The sequence below is a fragment of the Diabrotica virgifera genome, chromosome 9, assembly GCF_917563875.1.
Source record: "Diabrotica virgifera virgifera chromosome 9, PGI_DIABVI_V3a".
NCBI lineage: Eukaryota > Metazoa > Arthropoda > Insecta > Coleoptera > Chrysomelidae > Diabrotica > Diabrotica virgifera.
In genome coordinates this window covers 109,690,087-109,712,056 of record NC_065451.1, presented here as the reverse complement: position 1 = coordinate 109,712,056, position 21,970 = coordinate 109,690,087, and the positions used below count along the sequence as shown (strand labels likewise).

General features: G+C 35.4%; 1 protein-coding gene and 1 long non-coding RNA gene across 2 annotated transcripts; one reads left to right on the top strand and one right to left on the bottom strand.

The window, feature by feature from the left end:
- Positions 1-4,285: 4,285 nt before the first annotated feature.
- Positions 4,286-6,215, bottom strand: LOC126892382 (uncharacterized). Its single transcript, XR_007700809.1, has 2 exons — positions 5,882-6,215; positions 4,286-4,888 (listed from the first exon to the last, which is right to left on the bottom strand). It is a non-coding gene; the product is annotated as an uncharacterized LOC126892382 (long non-coding RNA).
- An 8,422-nt stretch (positions 6,216-14,637) lies between these two features.
- LOC126892371 (uncharacterized) lies at positions 14,638-21,250 on the top strand. The gene is made up of 2 exons (XM_050661896.1): positions 14,638-15,422; positions 21,203-21,250. Exon 1 carries the CDS (start codon positions 14,661-14,663, stop codon positions 15,366-15,368), a length of 708 nt encoding a protein of 235 aa, XP_050517853.1. The 5' UTR covers positions 14,638-14,660; the 3' UTR covers positions 15,369-15,422; positions 21,203-21,250.
- The last annotated feature ends 720 nt before the right edge of the window (positions 21,251-21,970 follow it).

Below are 21,970 nucleotides of genomic sequence, written 5' to 3'. Positions count from 1 at the left end.
ATATATGTACAAAGTTAATTTTTAACTTAAAATATTTTCGATTTCCTCTAATTCTAAACCTACAATGGTATGTTTCTGTCTTTTGTAATGTCCAAAGGTAGGTCTATCGGAATTAAAATAACATTTGTATATATTTTTTGCTCCTTGTGAACTTTTATTTACAATCAATTTCTTAAAAGTTTTAAGCAAGTTTGAATGAAATTTTAAGCAAGCAAGGATGATGCTCCAATGAAGCTTCGTCTTATAGGTTTATTTCACTGTTGTATTAAATCTTGTAGCCACGTTTGCTTGAATCTTCTGATTATCGGTCCATTGGTAGATATGTTTGATCAGTTCGTTATCTTGGTTTCTTGTTCGACTTTCATGGTTGGTCGCTGTATTTCATCTATATGTATTTCTTCATATTACGAAGGGAATATTCAGATCAGTGTGAGATTACTGACATACCAGGGTGCGCCAGTAATTAATCTAAGGACTTTTGATTGAAATTGTATGGTTGTAATGTTTGTTTATTTAGCACAATCCCAGAGATGGGTACCATACATCCTAATTGATTTCAACATGGCTTTGTATAGTAGTAATTTGTTATTTAATGACAATATGGATGTCCTACCAAGGAGCCAGTACATTTGTCTGAACTTGAGATCCAACTGCCTGCATTTCATTTGGAGGTGTTTGTTCCATGTTATACTTTTTGATATGCAATCTAAGGTATTTAAGATGCAATGTAAATTAATTTGAATGCAAAAATATCATGCTTGAGATGAGACATTTTGGAAAAGTTTAGGATTTGTTAAAATTCTGGATTCAAAGTAAGTTCAAGTGGAGTTCAATTCAACAGATATATAACATAAATGGTATTAATAATATAAACAGGTTAGTACAATAAAACAAAGGTTTAAGTATTTATTTTTTAAATTTTAATACTTTATGTATTAGAATCTATAAAGTTTTGAACCAAAAGTATTACACTTTCATTTGCATGCCACCAGCATTTGTTTATTTAAATGTGCTATAAAAAACACCATAAAGCCAATTCCTTTACTATTATTTTTTTGTCCTTTAAAACAATTTGTTTATTCATACATTTTTGCTAGTTGTGGAAGTTCTTTTAACGGAATGTGATATAACATACTTTAAATGATACTTAAAATCATTTCAAATCAAACACCAATATCATGTATAAATTTATTAACAAACTGCAGTCCAAGAAAAATAATATATTATCAACATTAACTATTTACAGTAAAACCTCCGTTAACCGAAATAATTGGGGGGTAGGCCATTTTGGATAACAAAAATTTCAGTAAAAAATTACATTGTTTTTTGTATTATTATTTTATCAAATTACATAGTATTGGAGAGATGTAGCTACAAAACATCATTGTCAAAGGGAAACACAAAAGAAATTAGATATCTTTAAAAAAACACTCAACATGTTCATTTTCCTTAATTTTATTGCTTTTTGTTTACTTTACTTTTTATTGACAAAATTATTGAAACTGTCAGCCATTTCGGTTTAACGATGTTTTGGTTAACGGAGGTTTTACTGTATTTGCCTTAAATGGCAACATTTTAAAACAAACAAACACAGACGCACAAAAAGTTCACTAGATTTTCTCCTGGTTAAAAATGTATAAATGTACTGCCATAGCTTGTTGGATTAAATAACTGCAGGCTCAGTTGCCAGTATTTCAATGTTTTCTCTAAACAATATTTGTAAAGCTGATACTATCTGAACAAAAGGTATCTTGCATTGCATCTCATTTCACATATTAATATGAAAAATCTCTTTAGAATACCAAACCTTCTTTCAATAACAATAATTTATGATTGATTAAACAGCACTTTAACTGCCCTCTGAAGATTCTGCAATGGTGTCATTTCATTAGGTAGTTGAGAACTGGATATTTCCTAACTACATTGTCCATAAATTCCTCATTTTATATACTCCTAATATGCAAAAGTATTTAACAACTAAAATAGAGTATTTCTGAATACACTTCCATATTGTAGGACGAGTATTATGATGGGTTATGTTGTTCTTTAAATGACAAAATACTAATTAAATTCAACGTTTTACTCTTTTCCATGATCTTATTTTACTTTTTATCTATATTACAGGTAACAAATAGAATTTTAGCACATTTTAGAAGTTATTTTTTACAAATCTACAAAAATAAAAATATGTAATGTCATTGTCATTTGTCAAAATAAAAGATTCCTTTACTTACAACCAAATCTTACTAAAATCTACTAAATTTTCTACCAGATTCTAAAATCTACTAGATTTAAAATTTTCCCACTAAATCACAAGAAATTCTACTAGATCTAGTAGAAAATCTACTAAATTGGCAACCCTGACCACGGCACCGGCCCAGTTGGGCCCTCTGTGCACTGTAGATATCTACAATCGCTTTCATCGATGTCAATTGTCATGAAAATATTTGAATTTTTAGCTTAATTGAATTATTTTCTAGTTTTGCTAGGTTATACTCTAATTGATGCTGAAGTGACACTTAGTAAAACAAGAAAATATTTGGATTAAAACTAAAAATTCAAATATTTTCACGACAATATAATTGCCATCGACAAAAAGCGACTGTAGATATCTACAGTGCACAGAATCTAGGCCCAGAGGTAACGGCAGGTACCACGTACCACTTTACCCAGGGTCAAGCCCGGTCAAAACAGGTATTCTTTGGTAACAAATTTGAGGAAGAGCTAAGTTCTTATGGAAATCCATTGTTGCCACATCTTCAAATATGAGAAGAGGCGTCTATCAATTACTGTCAATTGTCTGTCATTGTCTGATGATCAATAGTATCGTTCGCGGTAACGATTCCGTACTTGTCCAGGATTACTTCGCATGCGCACTTTAAAAATCGCATGCGCACTTTAAAAAAGAGAACGCTCTTTTTTAAAGTGCGCATGCGAAGTAATCCTGGACAAGTACGGGATCGTTACCGCGAACGATACTTTTTGTTATGTTTGGTTTATGTTGTTGACAACTTTTGATAGGATAAGGATATTTTAAACACATTTTAAAAGAAAAAGAACCTTAGTAGTTAGTAGAAAGGAAAGCAATTTTAGATTCCAACCGTATTATTACTTGTGAAATATTATCATCTAGTGGGAAAACCGCAGTGATTGTGCCTTCAAAGGGGCAATTTGAAGGACAACCCCACCAAAAACCATTATAATTGTAAATTAAAATGATTGATATTAAAAATGTTTGTACCTATGTAATTGTAAATGTAAAGCTGGAAATTCAGGTAAATGCAAACATATAATTGGCACATTACTGTATATTTTTCGATAAGTGATTACATAATGGTTTGATAAACGAACCATTTCGCTGCAACTTTGTTTATAATTCTTTTTTATTGCTTACAGGCATACCATGGAAAATTTGAAAAAATTAAGCACCACAGACATCAAACAACAGTGGGGATAATTTAAAAAACAATAATACAACATAGTCAACAATAAAGTCCTACCAGTCTGTCGATAAATGGGCTACTGATATTGTATTAAATTATGATTAGCTCTATTTTACTCAAATAATGTTGAAGTAAGCTACAGTAACTCTGTTGAAATATCTTTAGCTATGCTAAACCAAACTGGAGAAGCATGAAAAAAGCTGACGTGACTGCAAGTAACTGGGACAATTTATTGCCATTTATTTACTTATGATAAAAATAAAAGCCCAAGTTGGCCACTTAAAGTCAACCAATTGTATAATTCCAATTTTAAAGAAAATACTGTACCATTCCGCGCGTGGGAAAAAATTATGAATCAGTTGCTTTAAATATGTATGAAAAAATAACTCTAAAGGTAGAATTCCGCACCAAGCGACCGAGACAGGAGACCGCGACAGGCGACACATAGGCGACGTCTCCCCACGACTGCTTTCAATGCAATTATGGCCCGGTTGTACAATCGAGGTTCAACTCCGGCTCAGCGCCATTACCGAGTTCAGGGCAAGAAGTGCGTTGTACATACAAAGTTTAAGCTTGAGCTCGGTTTAAGCCCGGGTTCAGCTGAGCGGTCGATGTTCGGCGGTTTAACGCTGGTTCAAGCATTTTTAACCTCACATTTTTGTCATTTGTCAACGGAAATCATAATATTTACACCTTAAAAATGAACCTCATTGAAAATTTAACTAATAATGAAGATTTTCTGGAAATGGTAAATATTCTAGAAGGAAGGAGAACACAGAAACAGTGTAGGTCTAGAGAAAATCATTTTGAAAATGGAAGGATAATGCATTATGCATTGTTGCAAAGATTTTGGATATCTGTTCACTGTTCACTATTTGTATGAAACTAGTATTGCTCATAGAATAAAAAATCGAACAGATAGGTAAGAACGAGAACGAAAACAAGTGGCAAATTTGTTATTGACATTTCAAGAACCAAGCTGTATCTTCTAAGAACATTGTTTTTATTGCCTTAAATTAAGGTTTTGTGCAGTGAAGTGGGCCCATATCACTGGTTTTAAGCAACAGGCTCCTTTTTGCAACTTGTGAATGATTTTGAAGCAAATGTAGAAAACGATTTTGTTAATTTATTAAATTAGATGTACATAATTTATTAATAAATCTTAAATTAATTATATTTGTACCATGCTTATGTAGGTACATATTATCACTTTATTTAATAATAATTACAAACTAATTTACCTTCTAAAATTATTTAAATTACCTACCTACTTCCCTAGAATAAGGCAAATATTAACATTTTTGAGTGAATTTGAAATCATAGCTGTAAACAGTTAAATATTTATGAGAAGAGAATGTGAAGATTGAATTAGTATCTTCTTTGGTGATAGTGGTTACGGAGTCAAGAAAACCTGATAACACCCTTACGCAATCCTTCATCACAAGCTGAAATTTTATTTAATGAGGCACAATGAGAATGCAGAATGCATAGACACAGTTGAATGGGTCTACCGAATAACAATTGTTAAGTGCCATGTGATTCGTTTTTAAGAAATCGAACAAAAACTGTTAAAATTGGAATATTGGTAAATTTACACATTTAAGGGTTAGTTATTAATACAGTTTGTAAATAACTGTACTGTATTACTAATCCTTTTTAATGGCATGGACTATATGTCAATCAGCCAGTCAAAGCATGACGAATATATTAAGAAGAATATAGGTACATTTAAAGACCGTAAAGTCCATAAAATATCAATGACGAAGAAAAGTTAGTTCAGTTGAGATGTAATTTAAGTACTGAAATTAAACAGATGGTACTAAGCTGAAGTAATTAATTACTAATCCTTAAAATGTATAAATTTACCATTATTATAATTTTAACAGTTTTTGTTCGATTTCTTAAAAACGAATCACATGGCACTTTTATTCGGAAGGCCCATTCAATTGTAATTGGAACATCAATGATACACAATATTGCAATGCTTTTTAATAACCCTTTGCCCATACTACATAAAGAAGAAGAAGTAGCAATAACATTAGCCAAAATGTAGTAAATCTAACTGTCTATAGTCTAGAGAATCATGAGAAGTACAATTTGTCAAACGTAGGAGGAGGTTGAAAATCTTATGCATGAATACTTTGTTAATTTAGAAATTTAAACTAATACATACAACAACTATTAGATATTTATAAAAATTTCTTACTATCTGCTACAATCAATGGCTTTGATAACTTCTTTAAAATTTTGGGGGTTATTTGTTTCATTCTATTTTGTACAATTCTGCTTTATTATTTGGCCAAAGATACCAATATTTCTTTTTGAGAGGTGAAATTGGAAGGCTTTTTTGCGTCCAGTGTAGAAAAAAACACTTATATAAAAACAGTTTTTTACAAAAAGAAAATAAACACATTGCAATATCCTAATACTTATAATACCTATTCAAATGGTCTGTTCACAAATTTAACGTAGGAAATTGATTAAACTGATAAACTAAACGATAGAAAATACCGATTAAACTAATAACAGTAATAAAAGAATTATATTGACAAAAACCAAATAATAATACATAAATGGCGGGAAAATTTATGTCGAGAATTGACGGGAATTGCTTTGAATACGCATGCCTTACGTTGCCAACCTTACCAAAATTTGTATGAACCTCGGCTTAACTGAACTCGGCATTGAACAACCCGAATGAAGTTAAACCGACGCTCAAAATTGAACCCGGTTCAACTAAGCCATAGCTTAAGCCGCCAATGTACAATCGGGCCTATATCAGGGTAGTTCTGCAGCCCGTGACCGAGACCAGCGACCAACTATCGTCTATCGTGACCTATCTGTCGCCTGTCGCGGTCTCCTGTCTCGGTCGCTTGGTGCGGAACTCTACCTTTAGTATGACTGGCAGTGTCAATGGAATTGTTTCCGGAAAATGTCTAGAAATAAGCTGTCCTCTTGCAGGTAAAACAAAATCTATGCAATCAATTTTACGTGACCTTAAATATTTATGCATAATTGAGGGAAAACAATATTATGTTAAAGAAAAATCATATGTATTTATGGACAAGTGCAATTGCTACTTACAGGACTACAAATATGTTATTTTGTAGTGTTTTGTCCATTTGATAAGTCCACATTTCTTATTAAAGTTTAAAGTACCATTTGATGTAGAATTTATACAAGAAATGTTAAAAATTTTGGTAGAGGTATATTTTTTACAATGTATTATCAGTTTTATTCCAATTATATAAGTAAAAAACTTGTTTTAAAATATTGTTTTATTTCTTATAAGTACTTTTACTTGAAAAGAATATTCACACTTGACTACACTCATATCATCTGTGAATTCAGATAATATATACAGTAGAACCCTGATTATCCGTGCTATGGTTTTCTAATACCGAAGTTGCATTTTTGAGGTTGTATCAAAATAGCGTCACCTTAATTCACTCGACGGAAACTCTGTAAGCCAAGAAGAAGACTCGTAATGAAAGATTAATTTTTTCTATTATCTTTTTATGGTAGGTACATATGTATGTATATAATATATGTATTATATTATTATATAAGAAATAAATTTCAATTATCCATGCCACGTCTGACCCCGAGGAGCACGGACAATCAGGGTTCTACTGTACACATAAATTAATTTTTATCATTACTAAGTATTGTTGTAAAAAGGTTAACAATACCTCAAATAATATTTATATCAGTTCATATAAGGAAACTATTTAATAGGAATAAAGTAACTTGTACTTTGATTTTTAAAGATTTTAGCCATTGTATAGTTCTTTCAATGTATACACTTGCTGAAGCAAGTCTTATTAATTCAATTTTCTTCTCAATGCATTCATTTTTTATAAAAAAGTCTATCTACCATTATAGCATCCTCATTTGGTGTCAATATGATTTTTGTTGTTCATTTGAACAAACACCTGTCCAGCAGAAACATCTGATGGGATAAAACTTGTTTAACAGCTATTAACACACCACCTCCACTGTCGAAATTAATGGATTCTTGTGTGTAGATATCGTAATTAAATAAACCAATTTCAGCATCGCTAGATGCTGCAGATATCGTAATTAAATAAACCAATTTCAGCATCGCTTGTATCAGGTGTTAACCATGTTTCAGTAAATATGATCACATCAAAGTAGCTGTTAGAAACATTTAGAGTCAGAGTTGTCAATTTAGTCCGAAGTCCTCTACCATTTTCAATAAAAATGGAGAGCTTGCCCAAGTCATTGTGGCTTAGAGGTTTTTTGAATTACCTTTGGGATATTATAATACCGTATCTGTCCCCTACTTCCTGAGGAGACAAAAGCTCAAACTTTATATACAGATTCAAGTACCTTCCCTTTATTAGGGGTTGATCAATGCTGATAAAGATGGTTTTAGCATGGTCAATGTGTTTCTGTTTAAGAACTGCATGTCTGCTGTCTGAACATTTTCAGTTGAAGATAAGAACACTTTAAATGGATGGTGCCCATTTTTATTTTTCTTTCCAAAGCGAACTATTCTAATATTGTCAGAGACTTCATCCTAAATTTCGTCTTCATCTTAGACTTCATCTAAATTTTTTTATATAAAAAACCTAGTTACTCTTAATAACTTCAATATAACTCAAAAAACAATATAGGTAACTCATTTATTTAAAATAAATGTAATTGAAGACGATAATTGCAAACATTGCAGGAAACAGGGTGATCTTGATCATATCTTTTTTGAATGTAGGCACTAAGTTTTAACAGCATTTAAACTGCCTCTATAAAAATTTAATCAAACTTAATATACATGCACCATTCAATATCCAGTCTGCTGGCTAGGGGCTCACAACAAAAATATAAATTATAGGTTTCTTGTCAGACACATGCACATTTCCATAAGATTTGTATGCGAGCATGAAATCTTTTATGATTTCAGTTTAGATTTGAATCCTTTTTTTATTCTAAATGTACATCTTATCCGATATCCATTTTATTGTCCTTTATTGTACCAGTATTGTATGGGATTATTATTATTGTATTGCATTAAGGATAGGATTGTATATTTGTTATTACAACTGACTGAATGACTAATGTCTATGCCATTAAGGGCGTAGGCGCAAAATTTCGGCTCTAATGCTTTTTAAATGCATTTATTTTTTTTTAATTCTGAGAAAACTAATAAGTATTTTTGAAAAATTTAAGGGCAGAATGAAAGATTACGTTATTACCGAGGGCCGAAAGTCCCTGAAAACTTCCATAATGTTTATTTTAATAAGTTACAGTTGTGAAAAAAAAAACAGAAAATGTGTGATTTTTAATTTTAAATACGTATCTCATTAAAAAAATTTGTTTATTCTAAGGGACTTTCAGCCCTCGGTAATAATGTAATCTTTCATTCTGTGTTTAAATTTTTCAAAAATATTTATTAGTTTTCTCAGTATTCGCAAAAAATTAATGCATTTAAAAAGCATTGGAGCCGAAATTTTGCGCCTAAACCCTTAATAAAAAAACTTAAAAAGCAACTGAAATAAAATACACTGTGGCAAGGGCAACAAAACAGAAAACAAGGCAAGCAAAAAATAAAAAATAAATCACTTTTCATAAATGACACTAATGACAGATGACAGTTTTCTCAAGATCAACTGGCAACGTTGGATTTCCATAAGAACTTTAGCTCTACCCATGATACTATAAATAACAAGATAATATATTGCACATCCGGAAGTCGTGACGTAACTGGAGACCGGCAAGTTCGTAATGGTTCGTAATCATTCGTAATGTCCGATTATACTTTGAATTGTTCGCGGTTGTATTTTATATTTTATCTTTGACAGTTATTTTGACTGGAATCTCGACTCTAAATTCTTTTCGAATACATTGAAGTTTAATGTTATTTTGCTAATTGAATAATTTCATCACATAATCCATACAAATCCCATTTAACTTTAACAAGAATTCAAATTCAACTTCCGGTCTCCAGTTACGTAATCAATGCGCGAACTCGGACGTATTTTGCGCAACGGGAAAATACTAGGGAGTTTTTGTTGCTACGTAACGTACGCATCTCCGTATACGTAAAGCCACTAACGTGTCGTAGAGGATGAACGTTAAAATAGGTAGTTTTTGTGACTGCCTTAACGTAACGTAAAGCAAATCGTAAAGTAATTTTTAAATTCCGTTGACATTAAAAAAATAAAACAATGTTCACACAATATACAATTAATATACAAATGTAAAAAAAAAAGATAAATGAATGATGAAATTGTATGGTTTTTATTGCTTCTATTTAAATATAAAAATATTATTTTTCCTTAGGTTAAAATTTTTTTATTTTTGTTTATACCTACGTTTTAGTTGTAAATTATTGTACCTACATCAGAATTCCAGTATAATGTAAATAGTTTGTTCATATTTATTTGAAAATTTTACAGAAATTAGGTCATTTATTTATCAAGTTATTAATTGTGGTGATCACAGTATTTCTTAAATTAATACAAGATTTGTTTGTTTTGCTTTATTAATAGACAACTTGAAAACAATAAAATTTTAAATCTATTATGAAGTTCCAATTTCCAGTTACAAAGACAGAATAATTTTACTCAATTAGACTAAACCAATAACCAATAATAACCTTAAATATTTATAAACGGGTAGTACGCTGATGAAATGTTCATTTGGTAGCCATTGGTAGGTAATCGCCAATCGGGCAAGATCCTCGTGTGCATTCGGTGACTTTCGTCTCGATAGGGATGCGTTCTCACGTACGTATCAGAGCGCTACTTTAGGTAATACGCATCGAGATACGGGAGTTCAACCATTAATGCGCAAGCGTATATGTCAAAAAGATGGGTTACGTTTACGTATTTGTGTGCACAAAAACTCCCTACTATCTCTTTATTTATAGTATTGGCGAGGAACCGCAAAGTGGGCGACGCCTGGTGGCAAATTTGAAAAGCATCAACTCAAGGAAAACATTGACTTTGCCATTAACTTGTGTACATATTTGCGGCCAGTTTATGTTGTAATTAACAATACTTTCGACTTAAAAAAACTATTGCAGTGTTCCTTAGTATTCATTCCTATTATACTCTACGTAATGACCTAAATTAACCAATGCCAAATCACACATTTTGTTAATTTAACGTTTGTATTAAACGTAGTATTTTTAATGTTTAAGCGACTGCAAAATTAAATAAATGAATAAAATGTAGTATATATTCTGTACATAGAATGTACATTGTTATGAAAAATATCCCGACCACTTCGTAATTTCCAGAACACAATTATTATAAAATAAATTCACCTACTTAGTTTCCAGTTTTTATTTAATTAAAAATTGTTATCTGTCGGTGTAAAATAAGCTGTAGTGCACCTATTAATTAAATTAAAAACAAAATTAGAAATCCTAAGATAGATTAATAATTTTTAGAACGCTGTGTGATTATCGGGGGCCAGATTTTTTTATGAAAAAAAGTAAAAAACAAATCAGTAGTTAGCATCAAATTTTAATGAATGCATACAGATTAAACATAATTTTGAGTCGTCTTTAAGTTATAAGATGTCTTAGTTGCAAAACTTAGTGGTTACTTTGGCAAAACACTCCTGTAAATGATTTTAATTTAACGTTTTAGAACTGTGAATTCAAATGACAAAATGAATTGTTTTCCTAGCGTTGTCGTCCATCTTTGAAATTTTGAGCGCCCTCTGTTGGAATTTAATTTTGCGAATCATGGCTCTACCTACAAATTTGTGGCTTACGTTTGCTGTGAGTGGTCGGTGGAGGTGTCTTAATTTAAAATTTGGCGGGTTTCGTGGATATACACACAGTACCTGGCCAAATTATTAGGCCAAGCAAGGAACAATTTACTATATGAAGTTATTTCTCTCATGATTATGAATATATTTGAAAAAATATTGTTTTATTCCTTTTTTGTGGATATGAACTCTTGAGGTGCATATCCATTAGGTTCGCTGCTCTGCGCTCCCTGTAACTTTAAGGTGCGTTCTTTTTTTGTGCATATTAACTTTAAGGTGCGTATCCATTAGGTGTACTGCTCCGCGCTCTTTGCAACTGCTCCAATCGATACGACATGCGTTCCTTTACAGGTAAAGGTACGTATCCATTAGGTTCGCGCTCCGCTCGGCGCTCCAATCGGTGGCGATTTATATGTAGAGGAGCGCATACCGTATCGATTGGAGCAGTTGCAGGGAGCGCGGAGCAGCAAACCTAATGGATACGCACCTTAAAGTTAATATCCACAAAAACATAACATAAAAGAAACACAACAGTATTTTTTTCAAATATGTTCATAATCATGAGAAAAATAACTTCATAATATAGTAAATTTTTCCTTACTTGGCCTAATAATTTGGCCAGGTACTGTATACAGTGCGGTGGAATAAGTGTTACCCCCCTGTTAACTTATTTATTTTAAAAATATAAGCAAAACGCTCGGACAGGTCGATTTTTAAACTAATTATAGTATATTATAGCATCAACGTTTCGAACTTTACGCGATCCCTCTTCAGGTGACAGGCATAACTTTGATTTTTTTAAATGGTAAAGTACATCATGTGACACCTCATTTAACAGCTTTTGAAATACTGATTACAAAAATGTATAATACTTTAATCCTTTTTGAGAGCGTAGGCGCAAAATTTCGGTCGAACTCTTTTTAAGCGCATTTATTTTTTTCGAATCCTGAGAAAACTAATAAGTATTTTTGAAAAATTTAAAGGCAGAATGAAAGATTAGATTATTACCGAGGGCTGACAGGCCATTAGAATAAACAAAAAGTTTCGTTTGAATGATATATTTGAAATTAAAAATCACACTAAATTGTCTCTCTTTTTCCCCACTGTGATCTGTGATTTATTAAAATAAACATTATAGTAGTTCTCAGGGACTTTGAACCATCGAGAATACTATAATATTTCATTCTGCGTCTAAATTTTTCAAAAATATTTTTTCGTTTTTTCAGGATTCGAAAAAAAAAAATGACACTATGCATTTTCTTGTATCATTTCTGATATGCCAAAAAATGCATAGCAGTGGCGACGCGTGATTTTTTCTGAAGTGTTACCAAAACCAGATGCAAAAAATCTTATTTAAAAAAATTAAGATATGGCTAAATGTATATATACACTCACCGGCACAAAATTCTGTCACCCAAAATTTTTGATTAAGTTTGACAATCTATAACTTTATTATTTGTACTTCGATTTTCAAGATTCTTGCACGAGTTTGTAGGTACATGTATTGATGTCAATTGCTATTATTTCGGTAACAAAAAATTTTTGCGTAGATGGCATTATACGGGGGTGAATGTAAGCGTCGTTTTTTCTCCTAACTTTAAAAAATTCTGTGGAAAAAATGGAGGGCTGATTTTGTTTCATACTCCTTTTGTATTATCCTGGAGGTATCGCTAAGGTCTTGTTTTTTGAATTATCTGAATATCTCTTTTCTTGTAAGAGCTGTAATTAAAAACACTGCTTTGAAGGTTTATTTAATTAAAAATATCAAACGCACTAAAATTAACAAAACAAAACAATTCAATAGCGGTTATGTCCACCTCTTGTAGCAACGACTGCTCGCAATCTGCTTAGCATCTAATAAAGATGTGTTTTCCTTGCCTGGGGAATAGCCCGATATTCCTCTACCAGGGCCATAACTGTACCAAATTTTCTGGAGGCCTAGGATGACGGCAAATAGCTTTCTTATTCATCCCATAAATGCTCAATATGATTGAGATCTGGGCTGCATGCGGGCCATTCTAATCTTATCAATCCAACCTCAATTGTATGAGTCAATCAGTGTTTTTATTTACAAAAAATGGTACAGCTCTTACAAGAAAAAAGATATTCGGATAATTCAAAAAACAAAATATTGGTGATGCCTCCGGGAAAATATAACAAAATCAACTATTCCATTTTCCACAGAATTTTTTAAAATTAGGAGAAAATACAACGCTTTCTTTCACCCCTGTACAATGACATGCAAGCAAATTTTTTTTACGGAATAATACCAAACAATATGAATACATGTACCTAACCACTGGTGCAAGAATCTTGAAAATCGGAGCACAAATAATAAAGTTATAAATTGTCAAACTTAATCAAAAATTTTGGGTGGCGGAATTTTGTGCCGGTGAGTGTAGCTTAATAATAATAATAATAATAATAATAATAATAATAATTTTAAGGCATATAATGAGAGATTGGAAGACTAAAATTCACCTCCAAATACCTGGTGAAAACAATATCGAAACCGAAAATATCGCAATCAACCGGGGCCTATTTCAAGGAGACTCGTTGAGTCCATTGTGGTTCTGTTTAGCTTTGAACCCCCTTTCCCAGCTATTAAACTCCACTGACTCAGGTTTTAGCATTAAAAGCAATAATACTGTGGTAGCGAAGCTCAATCATCTGTTGTATATGGATGATTTGAAATTAATGGCTTCCACTCGAGAACACCTAGAAGAGATGCTAAAAATTGTAGAAACATTTTCTAATGATATTAGTATGCAGTTCGGTCTAGACAAGTGCCGTGTTTTGAATATAGTCAGAGGAAAGGTACAGCCCGGTGGATTCGATATGCAAAATGGCCAGAACATCGAGGCCATGGGCGACAACGATATGTACAAATATCTTGGAGTAAAGCAGGCGCGGAAAATTGACCATAAGCAAATGAAAACTGAGATCACTACTGAGTTTATAAGAAGGGTAAAACAGCTGCTTAGGTCACAGCTTAACAGTAAAAATTTGTTTAAGGCACTAAACACCTACGCTTGTTCCGCGCTTAGCTATTCATTTGGTATTGTTAAGTGGACAAAAACGGATATAGAAAATCTTCAGCGAAAAGTACGAACACACCTCACAAAGGCACAAAAACACCACCCTAAAAGTGCAGTAGAACGAACGACATTACCCCGGTATTTAGGAGGAAGAGGACTTATGGATATAGGTGAGCAATTAGATAAACAAATTGCTAATTTAAGAACTTATTTTCAGATGCAGGCTGAGACATCTACTCTACATCGCGCTATCTGCGCAGTAGATGACACAACACCGATCAAACTGAGGGAAGCAGAACTGCGCATAAACCACCTTACTAAGGACGAAAAAGTGCGCGCCTGGATGGGTAAACCTTTGCACGGGCGACATCCCAATGAGGTCAGCCAAGATTATGTCGACAATATAGCGTCGAACTACTGGTTGACATCAGGAAAGATGTTCCCTGAAACGGAGGGTTCATTACTGGCCATTCAGGATCAGGTTATACCAACCAGAAACTACCTGAAATATATCATCAAAGACCCTCAGGTTCAAAACGACAGATGCCGATATGGATGTCAAGCCCAAGAAACCATCCAACATCTTACAGGGGGCTGCCAGGCATTTGCTGCAACTGAATACAAGGAACGGCATGACGCAGTGGGAAAAATCCTTCATCAAGAGTTAGCTATCAAGCTGGGACTTCTCCAAACGGACCATCTCCCGTATTATCAATACGTCCCTGAGAGTATGCTTGAGGATGGCAACTACAAGCTATACTGGGACCGCACTGTGCTCACAGACCAAACAGTGGCACATAATAGACCAGATCTCGTACTAGTTAATAAATTAACAAGACAAACAACACTAATTGATGTGGCGATACCTAACAACAATAATCTACGCAGTAAATTCACTGAAAAGATCGCCAAGTACAGAGATCTAGAGATTCAAATACGAAGGCAATGGAGAATGCAAAGTACCCAGACGATACCTATTGTTATGTCTACTACTGGAGTCATTCCGAAGAACCTCCTCGAAAGCATAAAAAGGCTGGGTCTAAATGAACATCTCTACAAGACCATGCAGAAAGCTGTACTACTCGCAACGGCCAGATGTGTACGAAAATTTTTGGGAGATACACCTGCATACCAAGTCACCTAGGGCTCGACAACACGGAAAGAGTCCCACCAGAGCTCAATCCTTTTGATACCGTAGGTATCTGGGATGAGTCAATTTTCCCCTTAGAGGGAGTGTGAGCCGTATGGCTAAATCTGGATAATAATAATAATCTGTGGGAGTTTTTGTCAGTTCTTCTATCAGGCGCGGCCCCCTGCGAATGGGGGATGCTTTCTGGGTATTCGTAGCGCCAGTACCCAGAGAGTAGCAGGGATACTTGCCGTGGAACAAAAACTGACACCTGGCAGTAGGTATAAAATGCACACCCATGAGAATGGAGAATAATAATGTATGTTTAGGATCGCTGCCTGGGGATCGCCAGGGCACGTCTGGAGCCGGCGCTGGACGTGACAGCATGCGGGACGTCGGTGGCAGGGTGTTGAGGAGGCGGGCCCCTGTCATACAATCAGCTACAGCCCAACCACAACCACAACCACAAGCGAGCCAAACAACAACAAGAGCTCCACCCGCCGAAGGTGCTGCGCTGGATCATCAGCCGGCGCTCACTCAAGCGGGACGGCCGAGGCAGCGCATGAAATGGACTGTGTCCATTAATGAAAACATTTTGCGCTTCTACTACAAGGTGACAAACCTCGGCCAAGAAACAATCGGCTACCGACAACAGCTGTATGCCGAATTTTGCAGGACGTACCCAGATATTCAAGTATCGGAGCAACGAGTATCAGACCAATACCGGGTAATTATAAGAAACAACCTTATCCCAGAGACTAGACGCAATATCATCAGAAGCGAAGTCGAACGGGAGATTCATAACGATGTTTTAATTGAAGATCAAGTCCCCAATGAAGTTCATGAGCAGATTCCTGAGCTTGCCATACAAGAAACTCAACCTGACAATACAGAGCAGGAAAACAACGAGCTACATGATAACCTAGTAAGCGAAATGGCACGTGCTGTACAGGAGTTTAATGGAACGAACCCACTTAGCAGACCACCGCTACCACGAATAAACTCTTGTAAGAAACTAGGGGTGCTGTTACAAATTGTGAACACTGAAGTCCTACCCAATTATGTCGTAGAAGCCCACACATTAGAATATTTGCACATGCTAATCTACTGTGCAGCAACAGCAATTGCTAATGTAATGGGCGTTAAGATCAGAACACGACGGGGTACTAACAACGGAAGGACTGGTAACAGAATTGCGCCCTGGGAAAAAAGACTGCTCGGAAAGATTGAATTGCTGCGTAGGGATATTGGTCAAGTCACAGAATATATACGAGGTGTAAGAAGTACAAGAGTCATCAGGAGAGCTGAAGAAATAATACGGAATACTGCAAGACACTCAAGATACGATCCAGAAAACAACACAGCCCAACAGTGCCTGGATACATTAAAACAAAGACTCTCAGTTTATTCAGGACGACTAAGAAGGTACAAAGTGAGTAACAACCGAAAATCCGACAATGCCCTTTTTGAGACTGCTGAGAAGGCGTTCTATCGGAAACTCAATTCCACCGTAGAAAATCTCGATAAGTCTTACCCAAGCCAAGAAGAAATTCATGAGTTTTGGGGAAATCAACTTTCCACACCAGCTGCTCTTAACAACAATGCTGGATGGATAGAAGATGCGGTACAGAACTGCCAACACTACACTACTACTCTCTACGAACCCTTCACCACTGAAGAAGTCTCAAATATCATCAAAGAGCTTCATAACTGGAAATCTCCTGGACCAGACGGAGTTCAAAACTTTTGGCTCAAGAAGTTCTCGAGTGCTCATGAATGCTTATCAACACTAATTAATCATGTTATTTCTAATCCGCAGGATATACCATCATTCCTAACTCAGGGAACCACTTATTTAATACCGAAGGATCAAAATAACACCCAAGATCCAGCAAAATACCGCCCAATTACTTGCCTTCCAACTTTGTATAAATTGGTCACATCCTGTGTAGCCCGGCGTATCTACCAACACTGTGCTCTGAACAATATCATAGAGCCTCAACAGAAAGGATGCGCTAAGGGTTCCATGGGTTGCAAAGAACAACTTATCATCGACTCAGTCATTTCTAATCAAGCATATTCCAAAAAGAGGAATCTATTTACTGCTTTTATTGATTACAAGAAGGCCTTTGATTCAGTGCCGCATGAATGGCTTATAGATATATTGAGAATATATAAAGTCGATGATAATATAGTGACCTTTTTACAACATATAATGACAGAGTGGAAAACTAGAATTCACCTACAAATACCTGGTGAAAGTAACATCGAAACTGAAAATATCGTAATCAGCCGGGGCCTGTTTCAAGGAGATTCGTTGAGTCCTCTGTGGTTCTGTCTAGCTATGAACCCACTATCTCAGCTATTGAACTCCTCAGATGCAGGTTTTAGCATCAAAAATAACAACAATGTGGTGGCGAAGCTTAATCATTTATTGTACATGGATGATTTGAAATTAATGGCTTCCACTCGAAACCAACTCGACGAGATGCTAAAAACTGTAGAAACTTTTTCTAATGATATTAATATGCACTTCGGACTAGATAAGTGTCGTATTTTAAATATAGTCAGAGGAAAAGTACAGCCCGGAGGATTCGATATGCAAAGTGGCCAGAACATCGAGGCCATGGGTGAAAACGATATGTATAAATATCTTGGAGTAAAGCAAGCGCGGAAAATTGACCATAAACAAATGAAAACAGAGATAACTACTGAGTTTATACGAAGGGTAAAACAGCTGCTTCGCTCACACCTTAACAGTAGAAATTTGTTTAAGGCACTAAACACCTACGCATGTTCCGCGCTTAGCTACTCATTTGGTATTGTAAAGTGGACAAAAACAGATATAGAAGCTCTTTAGCGAAAAGTACGAACACACCTCACAAAGGCACAAAAACACCATCCTAAAAGTACAGTAGAAAGAACAACATTACCACGGAATCTAGGAGGAAGAGGACTTATGGATATAGGTGAGCAATTAGATAAACAAATTGCTAATTTAAGAACTTATTTTCAGATGCAGGCTGAGACATCTACTCTACATCGCGCTATCTGCGCAGTAGATGACACAACACCGATCAAACTGAGGGAACCAGAAATGCGCATAAACCACCTTACTAAGGACGAAAAAGTGCGCGCCTGGATGGGTAAACCTCTGCACGGGCGACATCCCAATGAAGTCAGCCAAGATTATGTCGACAATATAGCGTCGAACTACTGGTTGACATCAGGAAAGATGTTCCCTGAGACGGAGGGTTCATTACTGGCCATTCAGGATCAGGTTATACCAACCAGAAATTACCTGAAATATATCATCAAAGACCCTCAGGTTCAAAACGACAGATGCCGATATGGATGTCAAGCCCAAGAAACCATCCAACATCTTACAGGGGGCTGCCAGGCATTTGCTGCAACTGAATACAAGGAACGGCATGACGCAGTGGGAAAAATCCTTCATCAAGAGATAGCTATCAAGCTGGGACTTCTCCAAACAGAGCATCTCCCGTATTATCAATACGTCCCTGAGAGTATGCTTGAGGATGGCAACTACAAGCTATACTGGGACCGCACTGTGCTCACAGACCAAACAGTGGCACATAATAGACCAGATCTCGTACTAGTTAATAAATTAACAAGACAAACAACACTAATTGATGTGGCGATACCTAACAACAATAATCTACGTAGTAAATTTACTGAAAAGATCGCCAAGTACAGAGATCTAGAAATTCAAATACGGAGGCAATGGAGAATGCAAAGTACCCAGACGATACCGATTATTATGTCTACTACTGGAGTCATTCCGAAGACCCTCCTCGAAAGCATAAAAAAGCTGGGTCTGAATGAACATCTTTATAAGACCATGCAGAAAGCTGTACTACTCGCGACGGCCAGATGCGTACGAACATTTCTGGGAGATACACCTGCATTCCAAGTCACCTAGGGCTCGATAACACGGAAAGAGTCCCACCAGAGCTCAATCCTTTTGATACCGTAGGTATCTGGGATGAGTCAATTTTCCCCTTAGAGGGAGTGTGAGCCGTATGGCTAAATCTGGATAATAATATAATGACAGAGTGGAAAACTAGAATTCACCTTCAAATACCTGGTGAAAGTAACATCGAAACTGAAAATATCGCAATCAGCCGGGGCCTGTTTCAAGGAGATTCGTTGAGTCCTCTGTGGTTCTGTCTAGCTATGAACCCACTATCTCAGCTATTGAACTCGACACATGCAGGTTTTAGCATCAAAAATAACAACAATGTGGTGGCGAAGCTTAATCATTTATTGTACATGGATGATTTGAAATTAATGGCTTCCACTCGAAACCAACTCGACGAGATGCTAAAAACTGTAGAAACTTTTTCTAATGATATTAGTATGCACTTCGGACTAGACAAGTGCCGTATTTTAAATATAGTCAAAGGAAAAGTACAGCCCGGAGGATTCGATATGCAAAATGGCCAGAACATCGAGGCCATGGGTGAAAACGATATGTACAAATATCTTGGAGTAAAGCAAGCGCGGAAAATTGACCATAAACAAATGAAAACAGAGATAACTACTGAGTTTATACGAAGGGTAAAACAGCTGCTTCGCTCACACCTTAACAGTAGAAATTTGTTTAAGGCACTAAACACCTACGCATGTTCCGCGCTTAGCTACTCATTTGGTATTGTTAAGTGGACAAAAACAGATATAGAAGCTCTTCAGCGAAAAGTGCGAACACACCTCACAAAGGCACAAAAACACCATCCTAAAAGTGCAGTAGAAAGAACAACATTACCACGGAATCTAGGAGGAAGAGGACTTATGGATATAGGTGAGCAATTAGATAAACAAATTGCTAATTTAAGAACTTATTTTCAGATGCAGGCTGAGACATCTACTCTACATCGCGCTATCTTCGCAGTAGATGACACAACACCGATCAAACTGAGGGAACCAGAAATGCGCATAAACCACCTTACTAAGGACGAAAAAGTGCGCGCCTGGATGGGTAAACCTCTGCACGGGCGACATCCCAATGAAGTCAGCCAAGACTATGTCGACAATATAGCGTCGAACTACTGGTTGACATCAGGAAAGATGTTCCCTGAAACGGAGGGTTCATTACTGGCCATTCAGGATCAGGTTATACCAACCAGAAATTACCTGAAATATATCATCAAAGACCCTCAGGTTCAAAACGACAGATGCCGATATGGATGTCAAGCCCAAGAAACCATCCAACATCTTACAGGGGGCTGCCAGGCATTTGCTGCAACTGAATACAAGGAACGGCATGATGCAGTAGCAAAAATCCTTCATCAAGAGATAGCTATCAAGCTGGGACTTCTCCAAACAGACCATCTCCCGTATTATCAATACGTCCCTGAGAGTATGCTTGAGGATGGCAACTACAAGCTATACTGGGACCGCACTGTGCTCACAGACCAAACAGTGGCACATAATAGACCAGATCTCGTACTAGTTAATAAATTAACAAGACAAACAACACTAATTGATGTGGCGATACCTAACAACAATAATCTACGTAGTAAATTTACTGAAAAGATCGCCAAATACAGAGATCTAGAAATTCAAATACGAAGGCAATGGAGAATGCAAAGTACCCAGACGATACCGATTATTATTTCTACTACTGGAGTCATTCCGAAGACCCTCCTCGAAAGCATAAAAAAGCTGGGTCTGAATGAACATCTTTATAAGACCATGCAGAAAGCTGTACTACTCGCGACGGCCAGATGCGTACGAAAATTTCTGGGAGATACACCTGCATTCCAAGTCACCTAGGGCTCGATAACACGGAAAGAGTCCCACCAGAGCTCAATCCTTTGATACCGTAGGTATCTGGGATGAGTAAATTTTCCCCTTAGAGGGAGTGTGAGCCGTATGACTAAATCTGATAATAATAATAGAGTTTATTTGTAGCAACCTAGTACATAATAAATAAACCCAGTTTTTCACTGAAGTTGTTAGTCACATGGACTACAACTTGTGCGTGAGGGTTAAATTTAGATTATAAAACAACATGAATTTATCTTAAAGTTTACAAAAAGGAATCGAATATAATCTTGTTCATTCTTGTTCTCTCATCTGTCTTTAAATTTGGGCTCCTCTTCTTACTAATTCAGTTAACGTGAAATTTTGTTTATCGGATCTACAAAAATTTCTAATAAAATTCAACAAAGGATTGCAAAAATTTTCGACAAAAATACAAAATAATATCATTTTGTATATCACTTGAAACTCTCGAAAAAACAGATGTTGACAAAATTTCTAGATGTTGACAAAATTTTTGATCTTTTTTGGCAATTAATGTTAACAATTCCCTGTAATTGCCTCGATTGTCAGAGTCGTCGCACTCAAAATGACCACGAAACGCTAGTTCTTGTTTGGCCCAAAAACATACAGTATCTATTATAAGTGTGCTAAGGATATACCTATCTATTTTTTAACAAACTCATTATGTTTAGCAATATTTGCTTTAAAAGCTTGGTTAAGAGAACTTTTGATTTTTGTATTACAAAACTGAATCAAATTGGGTATACATCTTACATGTAGGTAACGGAGAAATTTCATGTCTCCTTTTTAAAAATCTAACACTATTTAAA